This window comes from Diorhabda carinulata, chromosome 1, assembly GCF_026250575.1.
Source record: "Diorhabda carinulata isolate Delta chromosome 1, icDioCari1.1, whole genome shotgun sequence".
NCBI lineage: Eukaryota > Metazoa > Arthropoda > Insecta > Coleoptera > Chrysomelidae > Diorhabda > Diorhabda carinulata.
Genome location: NC_079460.1, coordinates 9,809,108 through 9,833,765, shown reverse-complemented (window position 1 = coordinate 9,833,765; position 24,658 = coordinate 9,809,108). Strand labels below are relative to the sequence as shown.

Sequence of the window (24,658 nt, the reverse complement as noted above, 5' to 3'; positions counted from 1 at the left end):
GCCTATTTTTTCAATTCAATTCATGGAATTACCAGAATAGTGAATTATTATTCTTCAAATTTTATATGATTTCCGTGCACACGGAATAAATTTTGAGGTACTTTTGCCGATGTTCTTTACAATACAGGTTTTTTAGAAGGTGATATAAATGGTGAAGTAAAAGATATAATTGCAGGTATTGAGGTGAGGCTGAACCACTTTTATTTGTTGAAAGTCTAACAAGTTGAGTGTTTGGGTTGGTACTATAGGACTATTTTTTTTTTGGATGGTGCTCACTATATTTTGCCGTATCGGTTATCGAATAATCACTTTCATGGACGATGTATTGGAAAAAAGGACTTGCTAAGTGGCCAGTCTGATCAGATGATTTGATTTAAATCTGTTAAATCTTTTTCTCTGAGTTCATTTGAAATCAAAAGCTATTGCAGTACAAATTGAATTACTATCTACGCCAAAGGATCATTTGTTTATTGACTCGAGATGTGTTCAAAAATGTTCGCGAAGCAATTGGAAATAGATTATATGATTGCATCGCTGTTATGTCAATCAGTATATGCGATAAGTAAATTCTATCATTAATTTTCAGATAAATTTTGAAAAATTCAATCAAAAATAATAAATGACTATCAGAAAATTCAAATATGATTTAAATGGCCTATCACTCAACCCCCTTGCAACCAAGGTAGTCGTATTTCACTCCACTTAGAGTGGGTAATCTTCGTTGGAGCACCTTGTATATTTGTTGTAAGAAAGATATATTTGCAAATGAAAAATATGGATAGTAGTTTTCGTAACATTCCATATATATTTTCTTGGATGAATATTTTCAATTTTTATTGTATCAAACATTATTTCAATAAAAATATATTATCTATTTAAATAGACCAGGAGCATTCATTCAACAAAATGTCTATATATCTCATTCAAGTGATTTTATAAATTTATATCAAGTGATAGGAAGCGAATGAAGCAGTAGTTTTATATTTATATATATATATACTTTATACTTATACTATATAAGACTAAATTTGATAAACAAAAAATATATCAACTTGCATGCTCAAATTCAGATCCTTCAAATATCAAATAAATAAAAATATCCCTCCGCTAAATTGAAAGATGACTATTATATGATTGAGATATTTTATTAAAATTTGGACTGCCAATGTCGTCCCAAACTATTAGGTTGCTAATGCTTTAAATTACGAATCGGTCAAATTGCTAATTGAACATTAAGTCAGTTCGGTCGGTATCGAAAATTGCATAATGATCGAGGGTTATTACATTAACAGTTAGAGTCCTAGTGAGAGCTCGAATTTCGCATTATATCTTCTCTTGGTTGAGGGTGCTTTGTTCTCAACGCCGTGTGATATGAACATAGCTGTCATGATATGAACAGCCGCAGTGTACACGGATACAGGCCACAGAGCCAAACAGTTGCATGGTCAACTGACCAGAAAGCTTTTTACACGTGAAAAGGCTTGTGTTCGTTCGCATTATCAAAGGCGTATCAACTAGATGGAAAATATATATGTACCAAAAAACAAATAATTAAATAATAATAAGTGGAAAGAATACCATCAATTACATTTGATTCAGAGAAAAACAAGCGTATACAAAATTATGAATTATAAGCCGATTTTAGAAAGAAGAATGACGTACTTATTTACGGCAAAAATGAGTAAAGGTAACAAAATTAGAAACCATCCAATGAAAGAATAATACCAGCTTCTTTTATTCATTATTCCTCCTTTTAGTTCCTCCAGTTTCCTTTTTTATTTGTATTTAATGATTATCAAATAAGCAGCAGCTACAACTTATTGTTATTATTAAATGTACTTATCAATTAACATCAAGCTGTTAATTAAATGTTCCAAGACGGATAGAATAAAAAACTTTCAATTGAATGACAAAATTTTCTAAGAAGATCACCACAATTACTGTCAAAAAATCTTCGCAAAATCATTGACCATCATCATCAACCCGTGTGTACCCATTGTGTCGGGTGTGTTTTTTTAATTGTTGACAAACTTAACCCGGTCTATTTTTCACAGCATCAGTCCAAGCGATGCTTTTTACTTGAAAAATGTAGTCTTCTTCTTCTCTAACCTAACCAAAGGCTCTTTATCGGTTTATTGTCTTCCATTCTAGATGTTTGCAAACCATAATCAAAATTTGCTTTTGTGATAATTTTTAATATAGGTTCTATCTGTGTCTGATGTGTCCTTTTATTCGTGGACGTCTCTAACTATTACGTGGCATCTGTCCAAGCAATCTTTTTTACTTGAAAAATGTCGGCTAATTTCATGATTTCTCTGGGTGTTCTCTTTTCCAACTCTACGTTGCCAAATACTCTTTGTAAGTTTACTGTTGTCCATTTTACAGATGTGTAGGAACCACAACCCTTTAACTTGTTTTTACGGTTGTTTTTGGTATATAGTCTGTATTTGTTTATTCCCTAATATTTTCATTTCATGAATACTTCATTTTTCTCGTTTATATTTTTCTCTTAAGTGGATCTGTGGGAACAACATTGGAAAAACTCTAGCCCCCCATATACTCAATATATGAAGTCTTTTTACCTCCTACACTTGACATTACAGTTGTACAATATTACACCTACACCACTGCGTGGGACAGACAGCTTTATCATATCTAACGAGTTGCTTGCTCTGCGTTCTCCACTATAGGCTCACTCGATGGTCAAAATGTAAACACCTATTTGAATATAAAATCAATTAGGTACAACCCTATTTATTGCTCGTTGGCTTATTACTGTTAATTTTATCGGACACGTATAAATGTCATAACACCCTTGCCATTTTGGATTTTCATATCTCACTTCAAACACAGGAGGGTAATCAGAAGTTGAAACAAAATAATTATTCGTATTAATTAAAAAATTCGTTTTTAGATGGTCTATACACAAACGTACATAAATGCAAAGTCGTGTGGTGTAAGACGGCGACCATGCAACAAACAACATTGTCAAGACAAACATTATAATGATAGAGTAACAATTAGGGATTGCTAGCTATTAAATTTTTTTCATTTGTTCGATTTTTTATTTTTACTGTTTACTATTCGAGTCGGATTTCTCGAAAATTTTTCAAATGAGAGTAGGCAATAATAGCTTTTTGCTATCGAATAAGTGACATGATAATATGAATTTTGAACACTCAAACAAATCTGATTTTATCCATGTCTGAGCGTGAAATTTGGCTTGCGATGAGCCAACAAGCAGACAAACGTTTTTTTTTCCTGCCTGATGTCGCAATACACGAAACTTCATATATTAAGCGCTGCATTGGTCGCGATTCCATTCGTTGTGAGATGTTCGATCGATAATTAACTAATCTAACCAAAATATGAGGTTTTCATACCGGAGGAAGGAGGAAATACTTGTTTCGCTTGTACACGAAAATATAAAAATAGAAAAATATTTATAAAAATACTTTTTAAAATTACTTTTCAATAGCGGATCATAATAACTAACTTAACCTGTATCTGTACTGTACCCACATTTTAACCCCAATACATATTTGAGGCGTTATTTTAAGTGTTATACGTGGGTCTTTCTATAAATCAAGTACAAGCAACTATCATGGAACGCAACAAAATATGAATTTTCGCAAAATAAATATAAAATAGAATTAGACGTTCAAAGAAGAAAATAAAAAAATTCAAACTTATCGAGAGATACAGACAAGAATGATAAAGGCATGAATATAATTAACCAGAAATATGGGAATCTCAGAGCACTATTGAATTCCAATTTTATATTCAAAAAAATAGAAAAAAAAAATCATAAAAGTGATTTGAAAGAACCATCTTAACATACAGCCAAAAGAAAATTATTGTGGACAGATTACGGGGAATAGTTTAGTAGAATTATGGAGAATTTAAAGAATCAATGATCACGAAGAGCTTTACAAATAACCAATCAGAAGTGAACATATAAGAAAAGAAATTATAAAATCCCTGTGACACAAAGAATATCCATCTATAATGAGAAAAAAAATACATCAAGAAAAAATATTGATAAATCAATAGAGCAGATGAGAAAAACAACAACGAAAAAAGTAGAGCTTTGGACGTTCAAACAGTATAAGATGCAATATTATCAATATGAATGCTTTAACAAAGTTGACCCAATGTCGAAATATTTTAGTAAATTATGCAGACTCACAATAGTTTATTCAAATCAAAAATAACGGCAAAATTTCAAACTGTGGCTTGTATAGTAATATAATAAAAATTATAAATTACAAGTGTTGCATACAAATTTACAAAATTGTAAGATGGATATTATCTGAAACCACGAAATTATTATTTTTATTAAAGAAAAGGGCAATATGAGTGTAGTAGATATTGAAACCTACAGATTCATAACAATTACATATTCATTTCTATATCTGTGGCCTTAAGCTTTCGATCTTAAATTTAAGCTTCATGAAAATGCAACATGGAAAACATACGGTGATAACAGGAATAATGTGATTCGTGAGAACAACTTCTGCTCATAACAAAGTGTTAATAGAATAATCAAGTGATTATCATTTTTTAGTGAACTCATATATCATAAGTCAAATTCTAATTATATTCGTATCAAAAAATCATTCGAGCAGTTACTTCAGAAATAATAGAAACATATGTTGATGTATAAATAACCAAAGGATAAGAGCTGAAAAGTTTAGACCAGATAAGGTGGAAAACAGCCAATGTGGTCACGTCACTTATAGTTTGAATAAAAGCTCTTCATTAAAACAATAGTTCGTCTTGGCCCTTAATGTTCCATAATGAAATGTTTAGACAATACTATATTGTTTCGCCTCCAGAATCTGAGCTTGGACTATAGTTATTATACTCATTCGAGTTTTGGATAAATCGCTTTAGAATTGATTATCAAACACATTTTTAATGATACAAAATAAATCATTAACTACTTCATAGGAATAATAAAAGCAGAAGCTGCTGTTTATAATGAAAGTGATGTGAGCTAAAAAAAGTGAAAGAAACTATTATTTTCCACAATAACAATGCAAACTAAAAATAAACTTTTCTATAATACCCCGAAGGCTTTTTAGATCAAGAAACAAGTATTCTTCTTATCACTGATGATCAGTTACGAATAATAAAAGAAAATTGTTCCATTTTTCAAAAGTAGCCGTCATATACACCAATAGTAATGCGTACACTTCGGAAATGATGTTTCCTTGAATAGTATAATTTACGATTGTTTTACTTTATTTTAGATGTTGTCAGTTTATTTGTTGCTGCTACTTGATATATTTAGATTGATCTAAATTTCTTATACACAATAAATCTGCAGAGACGATACAAGTAGAGCGTTTTCTAGACCATAAGCTCCTGATATATAATGATTTATATATTTAGTTATTCTACGTGAATTTCAAAATACAACAATTGAGATATTATTTTTTATGACAATGAGAAGCACCTAAGTTTACTAATTGTGTGATATGAAGTTTATGTAATTGAAATAAAATGAGTAATAGTGAAAAATGTAATTATGTTGGAGAGAGATGTGTAAGTTTAAGTGCTCAATTTCTTGTAGTTGGTCCAACAAAATATATCTCCAACTATTCAATTTAATACACTCAATTATATTATAAGCGCTAACATTTGTGCCAGTTTTATACCAAATTTCTTGTGAACCTGATTCTTTACCAAACGGAATCTATACATATATATTAGGCTTATGAGACTAGAAAACAGTTACCACGCCAATATACAATAGATATAGACAAAATAACTTACCAGTCGTGAATAGTACTATTGCCTTTAAGCAGGAATATTCTGCAGAATCCACATGCAGAGCTTTTAATTTTTCTACTTGTTCCTGTAATTAAAATGGAATAAAGTTATTGAAGACTTATCTAAATTTTTTCATCATATTAAATTAATCTTGAGTTTATGGATTCCACCACAACTTGGCCATTATTGAATTAACTACACCAAGTAAAGATAAACTAAAAAATAGTAAAAAGAAGTATAGAAGACAATCGTACCAACAAGGCAATAGAAGTTCCAATTTTTTTGTTAACCACTAACTGTACGTATACCTACCTAGTCTAATTTAGGTTGTCCCTGCGCTTTGAATGCGCATTGGTTACGCGTGCCGAAAATTGTAGCATCTTCATTCGTAAACATTGGTACATTCTATGAATTTTTAAAGTGAATTTTCAATCGATTGTTGAGAATGAGATTTTAAATGAACAAATTCGTACTTAATGTATCTAGGTTAATAAGGCTGGAGGCACAATTTCTACTGGAAATTAACATACGATTCGTGCGGTTTTCGTTCTTTGTTCTTGCATCTCACAGTCAAAATGAACTCAAATAAGTTGTATATTTCGGTTGAAATGAACCTATTTCATTAATCATTATCTAGATGGTTAATAAACATTTGGAATAACCAATGGAAAAACTCGAGTTAATATACCATTTATACAATTCGATGTAATTATATGGTTTTAGAATGCTGTAGAAGTACACTTAATTAATAATTACGTGTAGTATTGCTTTGGTGTTATTGTTTTTTCAACCTCATTAAAGATATTTATCACTTGCCTAAATAAAGCGACCCAATGTTAGTTTTTCGGAATACCTGTGCACATATGTTGAATCAACTATAAGTTAAAAATAAACTGTAACTCAATAATAAACTGAATTATTATTTATTCATAGTTTTACATATACATGAAAAATCAGTTTTTAAACATTGATTGAAGATTATATGACCAATTTTTAAATGCATTTTCCAATTTTAATATTAAATGTCGCTATTTCCATCAGAAATTAGTACATACAGTTAGCATTAAAAATATTAATTACAAATGACCACTCTATTGAAGAAGCTTATGAAAAGTACTATGATTAATACATTAATGTTAGTAAATATTTCGAAAATGAACTCCTTTCAAGTTATCAATTTGTTGTCATAAAGCCAGCCATCAATCACGTAAAGGACGAGATGAGACGCATTAATAGTCCGAGCAAACGAGAACTAAAAATACAAATAAAAAATGATCAACGTTATACAGTCCAGAGAGTAACGTTAGAAAACTTCTATTATGAAAATAATAAGAAGCCACAAAGTTTTAATGAATGCTGTACAATATATTAAAAAAATATTCTCTTCAGAATTAAATAAGAAGGAGCAAATAGAATGTAGGAAAACAACAAGAAAATGGAAAGAACATAATTAAAATATTGAAAACCCTAGTTTCCATATTCATGAAAAACTTCAATCAGCAACCTGAAAGCGTTGATAGGATTCATCGATGACCAGTAAGCTAATGATTTGATCGATTTTATCAAAATACAGAGGGTCAACTTATTGTAGTATAAAAATGAAGTAAATTTGAAATGGAAAAAATAGTTTTTCCGTTAGATATATACAAAATAAATGTGTCTTAGATCTAAGATAGTACTGACCTAGAAATATTGAAGTAATATATATCCTGGTAATAAATCGTACTTAGATTAGAACTACTAGGATATTTATAAGGACAAAAGAGAAATATTTGTGTTGTAGGTGTTGAATTATGAAGCATTTAGCAGTACAAAATGCTATTACAAAATAATTTAAAATAGAAAAACATAAAAATTCTTACAGTTAATCTCGATTGACTAGGTAAAACAATATTTGAACAAGTTTTCAAGTTTTCCAGAGGTAACTACTTGTATTTTGTGAAATTAAATTGTATTGAAAATTTTATTAATTTTTCATTCTGATTTTCAGTAAGCAACAATGTATGCGTTATACAGTAGATTTCACAGTAGAATACACGATACACATATGTACGGTATGATTATGCGCAGGCACAATATGACGTCACGTTGGAATCAAAATGTGAAGTTTAATAGAGGCTGTATACTATTTATAAAGTTTTATTTTAATGTAAAACGTAATATTTGATAAAAAAACATGTTTGTATATGTATTATTTATAAGGTTATTGAATTTACCAGTTGAATTCCACGTTCTTAAAACTGCGTGTTGTTTACAAAGAACAATGAACAAAACTATGAATTCATTCAATATTATTTCTGATATAGGTATTATGGGTATATTTCATTTATTTCTTGGAGCGAATCATAAATAGGTAAATGAACAATGTTTTAATCCTAGATACTTTGCATTATATGGAATTAAAAAGATAATAAATTTAAAAAAAACACCAAAAAAATTAGTAGGTACCTATCTAATTAAACTTTATTCATGGTTCAGATACCTAAATAATAGATCTTATAGATTCAAGAAAATATATAGTACTCACAAAAGAATTTCAAGAATCATAACATAATTCAAGGAAACTGTTTTCTTTGGCAGTTATTGAAACTAATTTTTCGGTTAAGATCCCTCAGCCTCATATATTTCCGTGCTTAGGTAAAGAACCATCTCCACGTTTTTTGAGCCAATTTATCAAAAAATTTTTTCCTTCTGCTCAAAAAATTCTGCTGCTCTGCTTCTGATTCTAATATCTGTCTAAGCCGATAAGTACAAAAAATATTACAAATACCCAAAAACCCGGTAAATACACACAACACTAATGTAATCTGAAAGGCTAAGAAAACATTCCAGCGTGACGTCATGCGCGTGTCGTACCAAATTTTAGGCGACAAGTCAGCATATTGGTGTTTGTGTATCGTGTTCTAATACTAAAATAATGAATTGGATTTGAAGCGTTGTGATGAGGAAAATTTATAAGTGTTTAATTTCGAGTGAGTGAACTACAAACTGCGAGTTTTATTCTTCTTCTCCGAGATATCCATTATCTCCTCTTCCGTGATACTAATCTCCATCTGTCATACCAGCATTTTGGAGGTCAACAAGTAGACATTTTGTATCAGGTTTTCAATTCTTGATTCATTTAACGGTTCGATCCTTCCATTCTATTCGGCGTCTTGTTCTTACTATCGTACCCCATAACTTCTCTTAATCTCTCCTATTTCCATGTTATGTGAAGTTCCATTCGATACTTTCTCTTTGTTTCTGTTCTAGGTTGTGCGATATAAGCTAGAAGCCTAACGCCAATCTTACAGATACGCATCTTACTTACTATATGCTAATATATTGTTTATAATTGAAATATCACATAGTATTTATTTTTTGCTGTTTTGTTATTTGCTATAAACTCGTTTTTAAGTGAAAAAATAAATGCCAAATAATATCAACATTTAACATTTGGAAATATATTTAGCCGTTCACAAGATAACAACTTATAATCATCAATAGCTTACTTGAAATATCCTAATGTGGTCCATAAATTGCACCACTCTGTCGGCGCACATCGGCGACGCATGGAGGCCGGCAGCAGCAATTAGGGGTGCCACATGTAACGGCATGGAACACTGACTTGCGTTTAACACAAACAATTCTGACCAAACTAATCTAAGTAGTGCCACCTGTAACCAAAATCCTTCCATTAGCTGATTGCTTTGCTGATAGTCTGTCGTGAGAAAAGGGTACGAAAATTGATGTTTCGCCAGCTGAGCATAAGACAAAACATTTCTGATATTCTATATCAACATTTATTTGAATACTAAAATTTTAATTAAAATTTTGATTTATATTAATGAATAAATAATATTTTCTTGACAATTTATTAATCAAGTAGAGACGTATTGTAAACAACCAAAACCAACACACGCCAAAGTTATAAACCCATTTGCAAGAAATTATTCAACTACTATCTAGCCTTAGAAGTGCAGGTATACGTGACAACAGGAAAATATAAACAACATTGTAGAATTCTAGTGATTATTAACTAATAAACAATAAATTTGTATTATGGTTAGAAATAAAGAATAGATTTTTCAAATTTCTATTAATTCGCATCAATGTTACAGTTAGGTGTTGCATCAAATAAAAACTTTTTGTTGTGTTGTTTAAACGAGTTTAGTAGGATTAATCTGACAATGATAAAGTGACAGTACCATGAGTCTGGAAGTAACTACACCATTAATCATACTACGATCAAATTACATTTAAAATTATAATTTCTCAAATTGCAATCGTCTACCAATCTAATTAGTTTCCACACTCAAAATTCCTGAAGATATTATCATCGACAACGCTTAACTTTTTGAAAGGATGGGTTCTTCATTATTACAATTTGATCCTATTAATAATTGGAAATAGCTTTCCAAATAATGTTGCATATTAAACGTATTCTTCATTTTCATTTAGTGTACACAAAATGTTCATTCTTACAGCTATGCTATCTATAATTTCCAAATATGTAATCAATTAGTATTGTTCTTCGCTCATAAGAAAAGATGACACGCCATGCGTTCTACTGGTATAAATACTTCCATTATCATGAGTAAAAATTGAAACCAAACGCTAAGGTGCCTTGGACAAAAAATATAAACAAATGAGATGAACATACGACTTTGTCTCTAAAGAACAATTTTTGGAAGTTAAAACCGAAAGATAGCAGTTGTACTAATTTTTCCTAATTCAAATTCTGGAAAATTAGATGGGTGGATATCATCCTAAATTCCAATTTTGGTAGCGCTCTCAAACTCAACTGTAGTATTGTCCCCTTGTGAATTATATAGGAGAAATCATTAGCCTTTCTACCGTACTAGTAATTGATTTCAATTTAACCCTATTAGAGTGGAGGGTATTATGAAGCTGGGCTATAATTAGAAGCGTTAGTTTCGTATATTTATACAAAACTAAAAATTTAGAAATTTTAGAAAAACGATCAATTGCCTTGAAAAGAATTTGGACAAAATGAGGAATTGTAAATCCATTTGAAAGCGAATAGTCCTCCACACCACACCTCTACTTTTAAAATCTTGTTTATTACTAAACTCTCATCAATTGGTGTAGGCGCCTGCTTTTTTACAATTATTAGTTGCGATTTGTAGCACATCTCTTCCCACAGAAATATAAAATTTACCTAGAAATAATATTAATTACCTGATCGGTGACTTGGAGATCAGGAAAAAACGGTATATTTCTCGCCCATTCGACTGCAGAAAAAAGTAATCTAGCTGCTAATTCGCATATATTGTCAATACCCATAATATTATTGGTTTGTAGACACTGCCCATATCGACTCGTCGGATAAGGTTCTGCCCTTAATAATAGTGATATGTAACTACTAAGGTACGTGTGGTTGGTTAATGATGTGGTCATAGAATCTGTAGAATTAAGAAATTGATTTGGCAAGCCAGGAAGTGATGGTTGTGATGGTGGTACTCTGCCTCTTTGGACGGCTGAAACAGTAATAAAAGTCAATAGAATTTGAGTTAAACAAAATATTTAAAATTTTTACTCAACACATTTGGCAGTATTTTGCAATTTTATTATAACTAAATAATTTTGAATAAAAATACACCGGATGGAGCAGCTTGTTTATTTTTAAATTCAATATATCGTAAAATGACTATCCCATTATTTTCATGTAAATGACTCAAGAACTTTAGGCAAACATTTTATGGTGTACCAGTTTGATGTTACTGTACGTTAAGCTTTGAGCATGATTGCTTTTACTTATCCTATGTTGGTGAATCTTCGTTAATTCGGTGAATCTTCGTTAATTCACACACGGCTTTTCTGTTGGGTGGGAATATCTTCAAATGAATGTTTCATCACCTGTTTTTCATTCTTACTTGCTCTGCCTTAAGCGGAAACGGTACCCATACAGAAGGGAAATTACTATAAGGAATATAATACCAAGACTAGCCTTAAACACTTGATAAATGCCTCTGAAATCTTGATCGATTATACTTCTCACTTTCTTAATGTTTCCCACAGTAGCTGAAGCAAAACCTACAAGCATTGACTCATATATATTCATATAAAACAGTAAAGTAGGCCTTATAGGCACATGGCTTCAAGTCTCTCTACTGCTTTTATCTAACTCCTTTTGTTGACGGCTGCATTGCGCCAGTTCCCCATCCCTAACTTTTTCCTTATATGCATTTAGTCATTTTCTACGTGGATGCCCTTTTCTTCTTTACGCGCCTTCTCCACTCTTTTCACCCTCCTGTTTTCTTCCATTTTGGCTATACACCCCAACCCCAACGCAGTCTTTTTGCCTTTATTATATAGCCGATCTCTGCCTGACCATATAACCTTTTAATCTCTGCATTTGTTCTTCTCCATTCATCTTGTTCCACTTGTACCTCTCCAAAAATTTTTCTTAACACTCCTCTCTTCCATGCTACCCGTCACTACGATATAACACCGTAGTTTGTGTCACATTCCTGTGAATTCTTAGCCTCGCTATCCATGAGATATCTTTGGACCTTAATAGGCTTCCTAGAGCCCCTACTGTTGTTTTGCCTATTGCGAATATTTTGTCGAATTCGTCCCCTTTTACTTGTTACCGTGGTTACCCAGGTGTCCAAACTCTTGTAGTCTTTCGAAACGGAACTCCTTGTTTTGCTCTGTTGTAAACTTTAATAAGTCGCGTTATCGCATTCCACTATTCCTTCAGAATCAAACTAGACAACACTGTTTATAGCGGGTCGCCCTGTTTTAAGCCTTTTTTTGTTTCGAATTTTTCGGATAATCTTTCTTCTATGGCTACTATGTTTTCGGTTTTGTTTAGTAACTCATCACCAAGTGATATCCATCCACTTTCAAATACTATACTAGCGAAACACAGTTGCTCGTGGAATAACTTCCATCAAAGAATGCGCGTTGTAATCGTTCATTATTTTTTTTAATTAAACAGACTTCAAAATCTGAGTAGATCATGTTCTCTTGACAATTGAATTTTGTGTGTGTGATAGCAGCAACTCAACTGCAGTTAGAGTTTAGTATTTGGGTATGGTGGTATTTGTAAATGCAGTATTTCCAGTTCTAGCTCCTCCAGAGAGGCCAGCTCTCATATTCACACATATTTATATAAGGTATCAGGCAGTACCCGTTATTGGCTATATACTGCATTAGTATAGTTCTTTCAATTCTTGTCTGTTAGCTTTAGCTTTACTAGGTTCAGAGGAGATGGAAGTGCGAAATAAGAACGTCATTAGGCATTACATGCTACGCTTCTCATGAATGTTCTCTAGCAACAAAATTCTGTGTAATACATTTTTGCACTACAACTACTCTAGAGCGAAGCAACATCGATATTTTGTGATGTTATTACTGTTCGTGGATATCTTAACATCTTTTTGTGTGGAATATAAAATATATATTATTCATACAAATTTATTGTAGAGATAAGTTGATAATCTCTTCCAATAAGTAATTATTTGAAGAAAATGTGTTTCCAAGAATACAAATCAGTATTCGTCTTTTATGCTTTCTATCTAATGAAAGCGGGTGCACCATTTGAAAAGCTTTGGTGAGTCCACGTGCTTTTGAATGGTGATTTTGCTTCTATATCGTCAAAATCTCTTTTAAACTGTTCGCTCTAAGATAAATTCCTTTCTTTTAGATATTTTTCATTGTGTTGAAATTGTGAAATATTAATAATATAGCTCAAGCTACTGCTTAATTATTGCGTCATCCTAATAAATAAAATCTCAGGATATTGACTTAGCAGTTAACACTTTAAATTCGAATCTATTACTTTTCCATACATAGATTATATTTTATTATTCAGAAATATTTAAGATAATATAAAACACTCAAATATGGATACTAAATGTATACAGCTGCCATTTTAACAAAAATTTCCAAAACAAGATTGATATACACGAATGATATGTCCTTAGAACTGTCTCTTCAAAACTTTATTGGAATTATTCCGTATAAATAAGCAAACATATCTATCCAATGCAAATTTTCTTTACTTAAAGATCATAATCATAATAAATTAAGGTGCCGGGCCGAAAGAATTAATTACGGTATGGGTAACGGAAGCCAGATTGAATCAGTGGTATAAAATATTTTATGGAAATATATATGGTTTTTGAGCCCAGCAGGTGGAAGTATATAATATTTTTAACAGTCGATCTTTCAAGTTTTTATTATCAAGGGGTTGGTGAATGAAAGTGTTGTTGTTTTAACGAAGAATATATATTACCTACAGAACGTATTGAGATTATTTCCCTATATCATTATCAGTTTCAGAAAACAGAGAACTCATACGTATTGAAGCTAATTAAATAGTGTTAGAACCCATAGCAGCAGAAATAGTAATTTTAAGTTGTTTCAATTTAAACATTACAAGGGAAGAGAATTTGGTTTTTCGCGTACACTTATGAAATATCATAAATTTGTATGTCGATGGACACCATTTTTAACATAAATTTTATATCAATTAAAATTGGATCAAACTTCTAATTCAATTAATTTTCGGTACTTAACAATTAATTATCAAATTGTTTTTATGATATGTGGCAGATAAATGCCACACTAGCAAACCATAGGCGTTGTGTTTCAATTTTAATATTCGTTGAAATTTGAAGTATTAATACAAATTTTTTTGTTCCAAAACAAAAAACGCAATATCATAACTAGGTTAAAAGTAAGAGCAAGAGGAAATCGACTACACATAAATGAGCAGAAGACGAAATGGAAGGGAATTCACAAACACCAACAAGCAATTTATCAATACATATTAATCAATGGAAAAGAATAATGTTTTAACAGCTATCCCAATTCGAACAATTATGAACAAAATGCAAATAAAGTGAAAGTATGAGAAAGGGAAAAATTGAAAAAAATTTTTGGAAAATCTGAAGAAGACGTCTTGGGAAGGACAGATAAAGAAATAATGGGCGCTTACGATAAACTATCAATCACCTACTTAGGAATTGAGGGCACAACGACTTAGATGGCTGGGACACGTCTCCCGTATGAATAATTACAGAATACGGAAAAGGGTATTAAGAACAGGAGAAGGGGGAAAGAGGAAAAATGAAGACCAAACACAAAATGGATAGAAAAGGTGAAGATATGAGGGCTGCTTTTAAGTGTACAAAAAGTGAAACAGAAAGAACCAAGTTCGAAACAAAGTTTTTTTTATTGCTCTTCGAAATATTCGCCATTAAGTTCTATATATTTTCGCATACGCATCAGCAGCTTCAAAAAGTCATAAGGCGATAAATCGGGTAGTTAAGAACAATGAGACAATCATTCGATATTTCTCTCTTTAAAATATTTAGTTTTATGCGTGCTTCATGGAAGCTAGAATTGTCGTGATGAAGAGTGATGCAAAATAGGATTGTATTGCAGTTGGCGATATACTAAGAGACGCCTTCTATCCTTCTATAAGTCTCATACCGCTTTTTAATCAAATTGGATACTGATTTTGGCTGACCTTCCTGACATTCATCAATGACGGACTCACGCCAATATTAAAAAGTTTCATAAACCGTTTCTAGGCATTGTTGTCAAATAAGACCTTTTTAAAAACATAAAAAATCATCCAACGTACTCGTAAACCTTCACTGGTGATTTCCATTTGTGCACAAACTGTCTTCTTTCCAACGTTCACTATCAACAGTTTAGTCAAAATTTAAATTGCTACTGTATACTATACGCAATAACAAACGTCAATGTTAAGAAATACAGTGGTGTACCCCTGTAGATATAAGAAATTTTAGCGTAGGAAGATGAGAAGAAGAGGCTTAAAACAGGATCAAAAGAAGAAATTACGTAAAGGAGATCGAACTAAGAATATAACAAATAAACGAATATAACGAATAGTCACGGTTAGGTTTTCCGCTGGTATATGTATACATTCTTCGCAACGTCGATGTAAATATCGATATGTCCCTATTTGGTAATAAGGGGTAGCAGAAGTGGAAGGAACAAATGTTAGATATGTATACGTCCAAATATTAATTGTTGCTCATTATGTATAAATGATTGCTCGTTCAACAGATATTCTACTGGGAGTTTATGAGTTTATGAAAGAATAGGACACACGCGTTTGCTGCGAATATTGTACAATTAAGATTCTACTCTAATTTTCATCACAAGGCAATCCAAATTAGACAATGGGTTGTTGTGATAATTTGAAAAAAAGTAAACATTTCAAAACAGAATAAGTTATTTAGTATCTCCGTTCACTTCCTTGACTACCACATTTTTTAAATCCAGTTCGTGTATTATTGTTTGCAGTTTAGGGAAAAACTTAAAAATAAACACATCTTGTTTTATTTCAGATCTCCCTTTCAAAAGATATAAATAAAATGCAGTAAAAAATAAGATTAGTAGTGTTTGTAAAATTTGAACACTACTTGAGCTCACTTTTTATTTCTGGAATAAAGGAAAGATGGCTCTCTAAAAAGTTAATCGTCAGTAAAAGTGAACGTAAATTAGATTAAAGTTAAAGCACATTGTGTTAATTTTCAGTAGAGAAACAAAATTTTAAAATATAAGGATTAAAATATGTAATTGTTGCTATAATGAACGATAAAATTGATAATTATATAGACAGATAGCTTGATATTTCACTAGTAAGTCCTTAACAAAAGAAAACTTTCGATACGAATAATATAGCACACGCCACTGCAGTTAACCCAAACCGTGTGGTATACTGGCTTTTAACACTTTGAGCACGTGATGGCGAGGGAGGGGTTCACGGTTCAAGTACCAGAACAGAGAACAGCGAGTGTATACCTTGTGCCCAGCTTCAGGTCAGGTTTGTGTACCCATTACGCATTCTTTGACACAAATCCCAGGTAAAATCTTTTGAAAATAAAAAGTAGACACTGAGACTTTTTTCTGATACATTTAACTACAAATGTGATGATAATCTTTTGTGTTTTTTTTTAAGAAGTGTGACATAACATGAAAATATTTGTTTTTTGTTTGTGGTTGAGTACAATATTTTTTACACCTTTATAAATATACGATTCAATTTATCCGTTTAATGAAAATTACATTACTTTTTCGAGTATCAATACAATCAAATATACATGTAATCATTACTTTTGGTGGACCCAAAATTAACAACGTATCTGTCCTATTTTCGGTTTTATTTAGGTCCTTTCTACATGACCTAATTTATTGATGCCTGATTATGGTTTATTTTCCCATATACTGAAGTACGTTGCTAGAAAAATTTTCAAAAATCTGTTCTGGGTTAGACTTTAAACGTTTAATCATAGAAAGTTCACTGACGAAAACTAGAATCATTGGAGGAAGGATAAGCTGAAAGAAGTGACAAGCTGGACTGGAATGAAGGATTCAACTAGAACAGGGATTTTAATGTTACCGCCATGAAAGAAACCAATGTGATAATACAATAAGTGTTTCTCCATCACCGCAGTCAAGGAACTTCAACAGAGCTTCAGGCATTTTGAAAAAAAATCTTCGAACGCAGAATTGAAGACTGTAACTATCTATTATACCACTAAATCGGTGAACATTTAGAAAATGATTACCTTCTTAAGTAAGTCGGCATTTCTAGAACCGTAGTATTCATACTAAATAAAATATTCACTACTACCACTAAACCAACACTACAATAATTATTACATTACCAAAGTAGATCAAGGTCGATAGTTTTTGAAATAAAAAAAAAATGATATTAGTATGAAATCCGTTGCAAAATGAGGAAACTAGGATAAAATTTGAAGGAAAAATAATTACATCGATAAACATAAGTAATTAAAGTCTAGCATTTCAATAAATATCTAAAAATTGTACAAAATGAATGGAAATAAATCGGTTTCGAGTTTTTGTGGATTTTTTTTGCCTTTTCTGAGCAAATTCACCAACAAAAATATCACCGACTTTTTCATAAAAGCTGGTATTTTGATGGGATAATTTCCCATTTCAAATTAGGGTGCTTTTTTGATATTCAGTCAAAATAAGGCGAAAAAATAAATATTTTAAATCAAATAAATAAGAGTGTGTTTGGGACATAAAAAGGTGAGTTTGTACCAAGTTTCGTGAAAAAAAATGTTTTTTGTAAAAGATAAAATGAAAAAACAAAAAAATTTGTTATTCCAATTTTCGAGGTTATATGAAGAAAGTGTGAATACAAAAGTTATAGATCTTATTATAACGTACAACTTTGTAATTTAACTTTTTTCCAAAGGACTTATAGTTTTCAAAATTTTTTAATTGCTATTTATTTTAATAAGAAAAAAGTTGGAGATGGAATTTTTGGAGTAATTTGGCTATGAGATCTGAGACATCATTTTGGAAAAGATTATTTTACTCAAAATAGTTTGGCAATCCCTTCACGAAGGAGATTTATAAATAATGTTAAAAATTTTTTCTGGTTTGACTTTCAAAAAGTGATTGAAAATTATTTATTTTTGGGTTAATGTTTTATATATTTCATGAAAACTTTTATAGTCATTTTTCGTTAGTTCTCTTCACAAGTTTTGTTAGATACTATCTTCCTCTATTTTTGTTTTGTTAGATATTATCTTCCTCTATTTTTGGTTTGTTAGATATTATCTTCCTCTATTTTTTTGTTGACAACCAAAACTTACTAAAAAGCACTAAAAACAACATAAGACATCCAATATAGCTAATGTATATGAAATAATCATAGACTGTAGCGTATGTGTGTGTAGTACTTTTTATTACAGCTTATTAAATATGGTCTCCATACGTCATGAAGACTATAAATCTTGCAATCAAAAGTGAATAACGAGTTATTAAAGAGCTATCATAAAAAATATAAGTGAATATTTTAACACCCTTATATTTCCACGGTTAACGAATGATGAATTAATGGAACACACAGCAATTCTTTTCGAGTATAGGGGTAGGAAATATTTTATCAATCTTCGTTGTTTTCAACGCTCAATACTTTCTATTTAATAATAATATTGTATTATGAGAAAGTATATCACAATTATTGATAGAAAAACTATGAGGGTCATAAATAATTCTTGGTAAATGTCTAATCGAAAAAAAAAAACACTAACTTCACATTCCACAAGCGAATTCACTGCGTAAAAATATTTTATCAAGAAATCAAATAGGCATAGGAGATGTGAGACTTATGGAGAGAATAGTATAGAAGAAACAAGAATAGCCATGAGAATCTCTCTAATAAGAACATAAAAAAAAGGTTTGAGTAAAAAAAAACACCAAAGGAAAAAAGCCGAGCATATATTTTTTTGCTCATCTATAATTTTTTATTAGATCAATAGTGTCAATACTATAAATATTCGTTTATCAAAAAAATGTCAATTCTTAACGAATGCAAAAACTATGATAAAATGATTCCTGCAATAAAAGAGAGACAAAAGGTGCTTTCATACACTGTATATTATTATAATTCTGAGACGATAGGTTGCTATGCTATGCTGAATGCGGCTATCGTGAGAAATGACCTTAGCTGACCCTGACCCTCTAGCCTCTACCAAGACCCAGAGAGTACCGAACAGAGAGAACCATTGACGGAACACAGGTACAGTTCTTCTCAGAAATTATGTATAGCTAAAGGGCTTTAATGTGATTTGCAATTAAATATTTTTTGAGATTCGTAAGAAATGTGTAGGTACTAAAAAATATACTCTAATTAATATATATGTAAAATGTTTACCAAAGTGGTTCAGAAGTTTTATTTCTGTAAAAAAATTCAGTATTACCTATCTGCAACAATAATTGTAAATAAATTTATGGGAGTAATAGGTATTCGGTTTAAAATAAAATGATTCCAATAATATCAAGAGACAATGAAATACTATTTTCGTTCAAAAGCTTATTCGTTATCCTAATGAAATGAAATCATCAAACGAGGGTTATGGAATAATATACATTAGAAGTAAATATACATTAGAAGTGTTGTTAAGACAAAAACCTAGATTTTTACTTAAATATTACGTAATAATATTTGTAGGCATGTCTTGATAGGATCTGATTTCTTTCATTTATCTTCGAACTAGTCAAAAAAAACGCCACTGGTGGGTGATAAGGTAAACCACGTTCTGACAGATTGAACTGCAAAACATGCTGCTAGTGTCGGGTTCTACAACGTTTAGGAAATATATCAATTTAGGAATAATGTCTAAATTATTCATTTCTCAAATTTCTATAAAGAAATTGTTGAAACTTCTTTGTATTTGATACATTTTTATGTAATTTTTCAATTTGAATAAATAATAATCATATCGCTTATTATTATTTTGAAAAAAATGCATGTCTATAAATAATATATTTTATTAATTAAATCATGTATCAAATGACATTTGATATATTAAGATTGTTCCAGCTCTCGATTTTGAAATCGTTATAAAAACGATTAAGAAACTATTAAGACAGTTTTTGTAGGTCCAAACTTAAAACTGTTTCGAAGTGATACCGTTTTAGATAAAATGGTCACGATGATTGTGACTGTTCTCTAAATACCTCGCGAAATACTATGTCTGATTTTATGAATATAATGATATTTTCTACTCTAAATTTGAAAATATAATTAAAAAAAATGATACAACTGTTCCCTTTGGTAATGACGTACCTGAATCATTTTGATTTTTGATTCCAAGATTATCTAATTGTAACCCTTCGCTCGAAATATAGAGGGTGTCTAATAAATAATATCGGTTTCCACTTTATTTATTTAATAATCATACAAAAAGGAAGCCTCAACATTCGAAGTGAAGCCCAAAGTTCTGCAAGCTCTTAGAGAACTTGATAAAATCATTCTATGGGCTTAGATGTAATGCATTTTCCACATATCCTTTGGATTCAATTTTTATTCCACGTCAAAATTTTGCCGTGAATCTGAATAAATAGTAATCTGCCTGTGCAAGGTTCGGACTAAATGATGCATGTGGTAGGTGTTCAATACCACCAAGCTCGTCTATATATTATGCGTAACTTTCGCAATATGTGGTTCAAAATTGTCTTGTTGTAAGAGAACTTGCTTTCGATTAACTAAACCTAAACTCATACATTTGCATCAACTGTCTACTATATAATACCTCGGCATTGATAGATCGATTGTTTGGAATGATTTAGAAGTACACTCAACCTTCATAATTCCGCCTCACAGACAACAAGACGTTTCGCTCGAATTGACCTCTCTATGCAACGGGTTCTGTATAAATTTTCCATCGAAAATGGCAATGCGTATAATAGGATGACTATCAGGGCAACAGGGTGAGGAGCTATTTAGATACCTGGACGTTTTGCTTGAATCTTGGTTAATTCATTGGCACTATTTAACTTCTATAGATATTACCTAATGATTTTTAATGAAGATATATAATATCTGTAGAAGGTCCAATGTAGTCCGATAATCGGCGAGTGCTGGAACAGGTTGGTTTTCTACTGCTTCTCTGGTAACCTCAATAATAAAATGAATGAAATAAAGTTTTTGGACACATTTAAACAATATTACCTCTGTATACTTATGTTTGAAACCCTAATGATAATAGCAAACCATTTTTCCTAAAATTTCTCTATGTTAATAATATTTTTTAGTGACATCAACAACTATTACATAATCTATTATAATACATGATAGTACGTTATGCAACAAGTGCATAAAGTGGCACTTTTTTCACGAATAGAAAAATGTTTACCATGACTAATGCCATGAGTGAAATAAAGACCATTTTGCACATGTTGCATACATCATTTTTTCTGCAGCGCTACCAATAGAAATATATCTTCTTAAATGGCTTGGTAACTCTAAAAATATGCGGAAGAGTACCTATTGTTTGTAGTCGGTAATGATGACACAGAAACGTGACAACTTTGGCATATAGAACTATTCTCCGACGACATCAAATAACCATAAGTAAGTTTTCAATAGTTGATACGGAGTATTTTTATTGTCACAGCTTCTCCACTACTGGAAAACTAAATTTAGGTGCAGGTGTGCAGGTGAGAAGTGGATGGTTAGATATTGTATAGTGCTGTCGTACAAGATTCTTGGATGAGGTGTTTGTAGTAGATTCTTTTCCGATGATTCCATGGAATCCAGGGGAGACTGTTATTTCATGATCATTGAAGGTAAAAATGTGAAATGCTTTATGATTTTGTGTGTTTTGCTTGTGCAGGATTCATGCGAATCTTCTGTATCGTTTCAATTTTAGTATATGTACTGCCGAGGCAAGTACCATTGAAATTAATGGAATGCATATGTATAGAAATTTATGTGCGATATTAACAATTTACAATAGACAAATATTTCAATATTCATAAACCATTAATTTTGATTTTCTAAAGTCAGACGATTTCTTGATTAATTCTTGACGTCATAAATCACTCTGTAAAAATGGCTTTAAACTATTTCAGTACAGTTTTATTAATGCCTATTTTTCTTATACTAAATTGTATAAAAATGTATGGTTTATTATTATTCATTTTATTGGAATTAAATGAAATCTGTAATTCATAATTATAATCTAATTCATGATATAAACGGTATTGATAAGAAAAATTAAAAGCACTACAAGCGTTATTTTCATGAAATAACGAGCGTAAAAATATCCCTGAAATTGCGGATTCAGCACTTGCGTAATTAGTAGAGAACAAAGTGAGTGTTGTGATTATTAAACGTCTTTGTCTGGTTTAAAGACGCTGTATATGAACAAATGAACAATAAGTCGAGTGGATATAAAGAAATGAAGTAGCAAAAGACAAAAAGTGAGGTTACATTGTGAGAGGTTGAAATATTTTTGTTATTTATTCTTGTAGCTTTTCATCTAGAGATGGGATTGACTCCGAATAATAGGAAATACTGGTATACTCTCTTTTTCTATTATCTTGTTCTAATGAATTACTAGTAATTTTACATTTTGAGACAATTAATATGATCAGATACTTATTTCAACATCGATTTCAGTAGCATTAGATGACACCTACTTAGAAGAAAATTGTATATTTAACAGCGTAATTCCAGGTATTGATAATACTTCTGTTTAATTGCGACACTACTCTCATTAAAACGCCAAACTCAAAATTTGCAATCAATTCGAAATTTTGGTCGAAAATATCTTATATTCTTTTAAAGTTAATCTAGTAATAATTATTACTGATATAAAACAAAAAACCACCGAGAAAATTGGTCATACATTTATTAAAAGAGACCAAAAAACTTTCAAATTTACAGTGGAGAATGTCAAGTCAAAAATCATTATTTCGAAACACTTCCCAAATCAGAATTGTCATAAAGATTTCAAATGAGGAAGGATTATTAAAAAAAATATACAACTCAAACAAGAAATCATCCGAAGAATGGAATAAAGCAATAATCAGCAACGTATCAAGAAATTATTAGAATAGATCATTGGACATGTCTTATAATAAAGTACATTATAAAATTTAAAGGAAGTATATGCAGAAAATCTTGGGTAGCATCTCGAAAAGACACATTTCCTCTAACTATCTTCCTAAAATTAGAGTATTCAACTGCAATGTTTATTACCGTGAATGCGTAATCAATCAGAAGATCGGACATCAGATGGAATGTGTAGAGAACGGAAATATCAACAAAAATATTGAGAGCAATTTACGAAACAGAACAAACAAGAATACACACCAAGGTGAAAAAACCGATGTTTAAATATATTGAAGAATACATATTGATATATAAAAGATATTAGACAAAATGGCCAAAGTAGTCGAAGTGAGAGAAAAGTACTATAAAAGAGCAGTTGCAATATTATAACACCTGATTCGTCTTTGAAATATGTTAACAATTTCGATCGAGCAGTCATCTCTCCACCATACCATTAACCACTCCACCATTCGGAGCCAAACTAGCAAGTGCTATGAATCTTAACAAACGGCTTTCTGTCTATATTCATCTTTATAGTTGGTGTCTGTTGCTACTAAAAAACTGTTCCTAGAATTTTTTAGTACATTTAAAATGTTACCCATCTCTATCGCACAGCCATCTAAATGAAAAGATGAAACAATAAATTTGAAGGTTGTCACGCAACAAAGAATTTCGAAGAAACATACGTATAGTGGAGTAACGTGAGACAAACGACAACGAACTTATGGCTTATGAACTCGACTATACAGCTACATACATTTAATAGAATTGTCCTATTCTTGGAATCATACTTTTTATATAATTTTATTAGACTACCAAAATTCCTCGCAAGAATCTATTCTTTTACATAAAAACTAGAACAATTATTGAAGTACTAGGTACTAGACCTGTTGTTTGTAGGTACTCAGGAATACTTTTTGAAATGTCGGAAATATTTCCCAAGCAAATTGATTAGCGAAGAGTATTCTGGGAAGAATATTTGTTAATGTGTTATTTAGTTTCTCATAAATATAAATGAAAGTGATAACAAATACTCAGAAAAGGATCTATTTTTCAAACAAAACGGAGCGGAGCGCCAATCTTCGTTGAGTGAACTGCAATATCTCTCGATTTAACGCCATTGGATTTCTTTGCGAGATTATTGAAAGAGCAAAATTCAAAAACCGACACCGTTCCGCTGGAAGAACTACGACAACGAATAGTTCAAGAATGTAGTCTAATAACCCCTGGAATGCTTCGAATCTTTCGAAGTAATTTTGAAAAGCGATTCTACAATTGAATAAAAGTCGATGAACACTATTTTGAAGTGAAAATGATAGATAACGCGAACCATAGGCGCTGCGTTACATTTTCAAGACGCTGTAAACTAATTAAAGCTTTTACTTAATGATGGTGTTTCTTTATGTGAAAATAAGTAAGTTGAAAAAGTAGAAAGAAGGGGGTTGAGAGATGACGAATGCTCATATCGAACAAATATTTCAAATTTAAAAGAAAAATCGACGTATTCCA

At 31.1% G+C, this 24,658-nt stretch overlaps 1 protein-coding gene and 1 non-coding gene across 2 annotated transcripts in view; both read right to left on the bottom strand.

The window, feature by feature from the left end:
* The window catches only part of LOC130892738 (steroid receptor seven-up, isoforms B/C), a 119,182-nt gene that overhangs the window by 52,870 nt on the left and 41,654 nt on the right, over window positions 1-24,658 (bottom strand). Inside the window, exons 3-5 of the mRNA XM_057798313.1 lie at window positions 10,960-11,258; window positions 9,270-9,434; window positions 5,782-5,863 (exon numbers count right to left, since the gene is read on the bottom strand). Coding sequence (XP_057654296.1) covers window positions 5,782-5,863; window positions 9,270-9,434; window positions 10,960-11,258 — 546 coding nt within the window. The remainder of the gene's footprint in view (window positions 1-5,781; window positions 5,864-9,269; window positions 9,435-10,959; window positions 11,259-24,658) is intronic.
* On the bottom strand, window positions 21,882-21,986 carry LOC130902585 (U6 spliceosomal RNA). Its single transcript, XR_009060432.1, has one exon. It is a non-coding gene; the product is annotated as a U6 spliceosomal RNA (small nuclear RNA).